Here is a 6,840-nt window from a genome sequence, read left to right on the forward strand (position 1 = left end):
CTTTGACTAAATATGCATGTTTTACATATGTATAGGAAGATACACTTCTTCTAAATGCAAACGCTTTGTTACTTTTATTTCTAACATTACATTTTGCGTTTACTAGGCTATAATAGGGAGTCGGCGCTCCAAAATGTAGCATTCTGGCTCCTCTATCTTGGAGTCGACAGAAACCCAAAAAACACATAAATATTCCCTTACCTTTGCTGTTCTTCCATCAAAAGACCTGGAAGGAATTATACTTACCAAAAACAGCCTTTAGTTTTCAAGTCTGCGTCTTTCGGTTCTCAAAATAGCCTCATTTTGGTCAAAATGTAGGCAAAATTCAAGTGGATGCGCACCAAAACGTCGAAAATATATATCATATGTCGAGTAAACTTGTCAAACTATGTTCATAATTAAGCTTTAACATGTTATAAAGGTGTACAGCAATTTTGAGGACGAAGCTAAACACACACGTCTTGTCATTGATCCTGATGAAAAGAGAGAGCGGGAGCAGAGCGCGCATACAGGGCACTTTTTTTTGGCGTGAACAAGACCTTTCGGCACGCTCAACGTCTCGTGAGCGCGCGATTCACACAATGACACGCCTCATAGAAAGCAGGCTTCACGCTGAACACGTAGAAACTGTTCTCAGAGCTGTAGCATTTTGGGAAGTGCGTTTAAGATGACGTCAAAGTCGGGGCAACTTTTTCCATGACGAGAGATTTTGGGAGAATGCATGCCCTGACACTTCTGCTTTACATAGAGACAAAATTTAAACGGTTTTAGAAGCGTTAGTGTTTTCTATTCGATAATATTTTCTATATGCATATATTAGCAACTTTTGAATTTTTTTATCCTGTTTTATATGGGTACCCAAATCCTCCAGAAGGGGCAGTAAACCGTGGTATCCTGAAAAGGGTATACACAACATGTAAAGTGTTGGTCCCATGTTTCATGAGATGAAATAAAAGATCTGAGAAGTTTGCCAAACGCACAAAAAATGTATTTCTCTCAAATTTTGGGCACAAATATGTTTACGTGAGAATTTCTCCTTTACCAAGATAATCCATCCACCTGTCCGGTGAAACATATCAAGAAGCTGATTAAAAAGCACAAGCATTACACAGGTGCACCTTGTGCTGGGGATAATAAAAGGCCACTCTAAAATATGCAGTTTTGTCACATAACACATTGCTACATATGTCTCAAGTTTTGAGGGATTGTGTAATTGGCATGCTGACTGCAGGAATGTTCACCAGAGCTGTCGCCAGAGAATTTCATGTTAATTTCTCTACCATAAGCCGTCTTCGTTGTTTAGAGAATTTGGCAGTACATCCAACTGGCCTCACAACCGCAGACCCATGTGTATGGCGTGGTGTGGGTGAGCGGTTTGCTGGTGTCAACGTTGTGAACAGAGTGCCCCATGGTTGGATTATGGTATGGGCAGGCATAAACTACGGACATTGAAAATCATTTTAAATGTAATGGCGCCGGTCCAACGCGAAGGATATACTGCTTTCCCAAGACCAAGCTCAAATCCCCATCATTCGCATGAAGAAAAGACAGAAATAGGGGTTCCTTTTGAGAATTTGTCGGCGAGTGGGTAACCCGCCTCCACCATCCGTTCTATTGGCCAATCACTGGAGAATAAACTAGATTATCTCCGTTCGAGATTAACCTAACAACAGGAAATACATTTTTTAAATATCTTGTTTCACTGAGTCGTGGCTAAACGACGACACAAATACTAGAGCTGGCTGGGTTTTCCGTGCATCGGCAGGACAGGACAGCTACGTCTGGTAAGACAAGGGGTTGGAATGCGTGTCTATTTGTCATTAACAGCTGGTGCGCGATGTCTAATATTAAAGAATCAGTCACCGGCTTCATTAAGAAGTGCATCGACGGCGTCGTCCCACCGTGACCGTACGTACATATCCCAACCAGAAGCCATGGATTACAGGCAACATCTGCACCGAGCTAAAGGCTAGAGTTGCCGCTTTCAAGGAGCGGAACACTAATCCGGACACTTATAAGAAATTCCGCAATGCCCTCGGACGAACCATCAAACAGGCAGAGCGTCAATACAGGATTAAGGATGTGGCAGGGCTTGCAAACTATTAGGAACTACAAAGGGAACCCCAGCTGCGTGCTGTTCAGTTACGCAAGCCTACCAGATGAGCTAAATGCCTTTTTATACTGGCTTCAAGGCAAGCAACACTGAAGCATGCATGAGAGCACCAGCTGTTCAAGATGATTGTGTGATCACGCTCTCCGTAGCACATGTGAGCAAGACCTGCGCCGAAGAAAGGGAAGGTAACCTGCCTAAATGATTACGCCCCGTAGCACTCACGTAGGTAGCCAGGAAGGGCTTTGAAAGGCTGGTCATGACTCACATCAATCTCTCCCTCATTGTGAGCTAGACAAAGAAGCTGATCGTGGACCTACAGAAAAAGACGAGCCAAACAGGCCCTCATTTTAACATTGACGGGGCTGAAGTGGAGTGGGTCGAGTTTAAAAAAAAGTTCCTTGGGGTCCACATTACCAACAAACTACCATGGTTCAAACACACCAAGACAGTCACGAAGAGGGTTAACTGCCTTGTTCAGGGGCAGAACAACAGATTTTTACCTTGTTGGCTCAGGGATTCGGTCTTGCAACCTTTCGGTTACTAGTCCAACGCTCTAACCATGAGGCTACCTGCTGCAACAGTGAACGTGAAGGTTGTCTCCCTGTTTTGTCATATTATCCTTGTCACAGATTCCACACAACACAACCTGTACATGCATAAGGTACCAGTCAAATATTTGGACACACCTACTCATTTAAGGGTTTTTCTTTATTGTTAATATTTTCTACATTGTATAATAATAGTGAAGACATCAAAACTATGAAATATCACATATGGAATCATGTAGTAACCAAAAAAGTGTTAAACAAATCAAAATATATTTTAAATTCTTCAAAGTAGCCATCCTTTTACTTGATGACAACTTTGCAAAATGATCTGTTATTGGAAGAGAGGTTTGGAACTCTTTCTTGTTTTCTATTAATTCATTGATGTCACCATGGAAGGCCAAAACTCCCTCCCACCAAAACAGGCTGAAATTTCAGGCATTATTTTCAATCAGCTCTTAGACTAAAAGGGCATTATTATATTTTCAAAATTGCACAGTATTATATCAACCTCATAATGTTGAAAATATACTGAGTGTATAAAACATCAGGAACAGCTGCTCTTTCCATGACAGGCTGACCAGGTGAAGCTATGATCCCTTATTAATGTCACTTGTTAAATCCATTTCAATCAGTGTAGATTTAAGGAGAGGAGACTGGTTAAAAAAAACCAAATGAAGCCTTGAGACAACTGAGACATGGATTGTGAACGTCTGACATTCAGAGAGTGAATGGGCAAAATATTTAAGTGCCTTTGAACGGAGTATGGTAGTAGGTGCCAGGCGCACTAGTTTGTGTCAAGGACTGCAACGCTGCTGGGTTTTTCCAAGAATGGTCCACTACCCAATGGGATCCAGCCAACTTAACACAACTATGGGAAGCATTGGAGTCAACATGGGCCAGCATCCCTGTGGAACACTTTCAACTCCTTGTAGAGTTCATGCACTGAGGAATTGAGGCTGTTCTGAGGGAAAGGGGGTGTAACTCAATATAAGGAAAGTGTTCACCGGGCTTTTAAGGGAACTGATTGGTTTCGCTCTCTCTCCGAGCGTCTCGTTAGGTGGTTGGTTTGTGAGGAGATCAGAGAGGAGCTGGGTAGTGGAAGAGCGTGACATTGGCACGGCAACTCAACTTATTTGGGCTGCCACAGCTGCCCCTCCCCTGTTCCTTTTCACATCACATCACATCAATCTCCTTAGCAACAGATGAAGATGGGTGATCCCCAGTTGTCTCCTAGCACTGGAAGGCCACCAACCAGCCCCACAGACATTACATTTACATTTAACATTTACATTTAAGTCATTTAGCAGACGCTCTTATCCAGAGCGACTTACAAATTGGTGCATTCACCTTATGACATCCAGTGGGACAGTCACTTAACAATAGTGCATCTAATGGAAAACACAGTCAATAACAATGGAAAACACAGTCAATAACAATGGAAAACACAGTCAATAACAATGGAAAACACAGTCAATAACAATGGAAAACACAGTCAATAACAATGGAAAACACAGTCAATAACAATGGAAAACACAGTCAATAACAATGGAAAACACAGTCAATAACAATGGAAAACACAGTCAATAACAATGGAAAACACAGTCAATAACAATTATGCTTCCGCTGTTAATTTCATTCCCCCTCACCCCTTCCTACCACCCCAGGAAAGAGAAAGAGGTGACTGTGTGTTCATTTCATTCCCCCTCACCCCTTCCTACCACCCCAGGAAAGAGAGAGGCGACTGTGTGTTCATTTCATTCCCCCTCACCCCTTCCTACCACCCCAGGAAAGAGAAAGAGGTGACTGTGTGTTCATTTCATTCCCCCTCACCCCTTCCTACCACCCCAGGAAAGAGAAAGAGGTGACTGTGTGTTCATTTCATTCCCCCTCACCCCTTCCTACCACCCCAGGAAAGAGAAAGAGGTGACTGTGTGTTCATTTCATTCCCCCTCACCCCTTCCTACCACCCCAGGAAAGAGAGAGGTGACTGTGTTCATTTCATTCCCCCTCACCCCTTCCTACCACCCCAGGAAAGAGAAAGAGGTGACTGTGTGTTCATTTCATTCCCCCTCACCCCTTCCTACCACCCCAGGAAAGAGAAAGAGGTGACTGTGTTCATTTCATTCCCCCTCACCCCTTCCTACCACCCCAGGAAAGAGAAAGAGGTGACTGTGTGTTCATTTCATTCCCCCTCACCCCTTCCTACCACCCCAGGAAAGAGAAAGAGGTGACTGTTCATTTCATTCCCCCTCACCCCTTCCTACCACCCCAGGAAAGAGAAAGAGGTGACTGTGTTCATTTCATTCCCCCTCACCCCTTCCTACCACCCCAGGAAAGAGAAAGAGGTGACTGTGTTCATTTCATTCCCCCTCACCCCTTCCTACCACCCCAGGAAAGAGAAAGAGGTGACTGTGTGTTCATTTCATTCCCCCTCACCCCTTCCTACCACCCCAGGAAAGAGAAAGAGGCGACTGTGTGTTCATTTCATTCCCCCTCACCCCTTCCTACCACCCCAGGTAAGAGAAAGAGGCGACTGTGTGTTCATTTCATTCCCCCTCACCCCTTCCTACCACCCCAGGTAAGAGAAAGAGGCGACTGTGTGTTCATTTGTGTCTCATCTCATCCTCGACCCCTGACCCCTCACCCTACCTGTATAGAGCAAGAGATGTGGTTCTGTCCCCCCCCAGAGGATGTAATGGTTCTGTCCCCCCCACACGGGATGTAATGGTTCTGTCTCTTTCTCCCCAGGTGTCCTGGCCATATTGGTCCCCCAGCTGGACCTGGTCATCTCCTTAGTGGGGTCCGTCAGCAGCAGTTTCCTGGCTCTCATCTTCCCACCACTCCTCCAGATCCTCACCTACCACAACGAAGGTCTGTCTCCCTGGGTCATCGTCAAGAACACCCTGATCTCTGTCATCGGCTTCCTCGGCTTCATCACCGGCACCTATATATCCATCACAGAGATCATCAAACGCAACGGCAGACATGACAATCTGGATGTGACCTTCTTCCAGGTCCAGTGAGAGATCTAGTGAGGAAGAGGAGGATATCTTGACAGTAGTTGGGTCTGGCAAACAGTGAAGGCTGGCGGGTGGATAAAATCTGAAGACAGACTCATTTTAGTATGGATGGTACCTTCCTTGGATTTAGTGACACCAGCCTCCACTGCTGTCAAACGATCGCAGTTAAAAGATGTCTTCACCCTGACTTCAAACGTGTGTTTTTCTCACTTGCTCTATTGTCCATTGATTAAACATTTATTGATATTGTGAGTCTGCTTACTGTTGTGGTTATTGGTCGCTGTGGAGCAATTATTTAATTGAATATAAGTGTAAACCAACTAATTGTTACAGTAACCGTATAGCCAACACATTTTATTCTATTTAACCTTTATTTTACTAGGCAAGTCAGTTAAGGACAAATTCTTATTTACAATTTTTAATTTAAATTTAATTTTACCATTATTTAACTAGGCAAGTCAGTTAAGTAACATTCTTATTTACAATTTAAATTTTTAATTTAATTTTACCTTTATTTTACTAGGCAAGTCAGTTAAGGACAAATTCTTATTTTCAATGACGGCCTAGGAACAGTGGGTGAACTGCCTGTTCAGGGGCAGAATGACAGATTTGTACCTTGTCAGCTCGGGGATTTGAACTTGCAACCTTTCGGTTACTAGTCCAACGCTCTAACCACTAGGCTACCCTGCCGCCCAATGGCGGCCTACTCCGGCCAAACCCGGACGGCGCTGGTCCAATGGTTTCCGCCCTATGACACGAGCTTCATTCTCTCTGTGCCTTATGAGCTTCCATGTTTTTAAATTCTTATTTTTATGATGTACTTTTTTATATATATTTTTTTACTTTTCCATGCCGCAAGAGCACCCATCTTACATGTTTTATTATTTTATGTTGAATAATTTAACCAAATCATTGAATATTGAGCAATCACATTCTCGTAACATGTATTATTGTTAAAACAAGGTACTAATAGAAGTACTAATAGAAATACTAATAGGTAATAATAGAAATATTAATAGGTACTAATAGAAATACTCATTCTTGTTCGACGTTCTGTTGAAATACATCCTGGAAGTTGTCCAAGTGATAAAATAGCATTTAAATAACAGTTAAGTTCCATTTTGATTCATATCATAATTCTATATAGGCCTTGTTTTAA

At 43.1% G+C, this 6,840-nt stretch overlaps 1 protein-coding gene across 2 annotated transcripts in view; it reads left to right on the top strand.

The window, feature by feature from the left end:
- The window catches only part of LOC124010957 (proton-coupled amino acid transporter 1-like), a 62,464-nt gene extending 56,531 nt beyond the window's left edge, over positions 1-5,933 (top strand). For both annotated transcript variants that reach the window (XM_046323793.1, XM_046323794.1), the window contains exon 12: positions 5,410-5,933. In XM_046323793.1, coding sequence (XP_046179749.1) covers positions 5,410-5,684 — 275 coding nt within the window. In that variant the 3' untranslated portion in view covers positions 5,685-5,933. The remainder of the gene's footprint in view (positions 1-5,409) is intronic.
- The last annotated feature ends 907 nt before the right edge of the window (positions 5,934-6,840 follow it).

This window comes from Oncorhynchus gorbuscha, linkage group LG23 (genome assembly GCF_021184085.1).
Source record: "Oncorhynchus gorbuscha isolate QuinsamMale2020 ecotype Even-year linkage group LG23, OgorEven_v1.0, whole genome shotgun sequence".
NCBI lineage: Eukaryota > Metazoa > Chordata > Actinopteri > Salmoniformes > Salmonidae > Oncorhynchus > Oncorhynchus gorbuscha.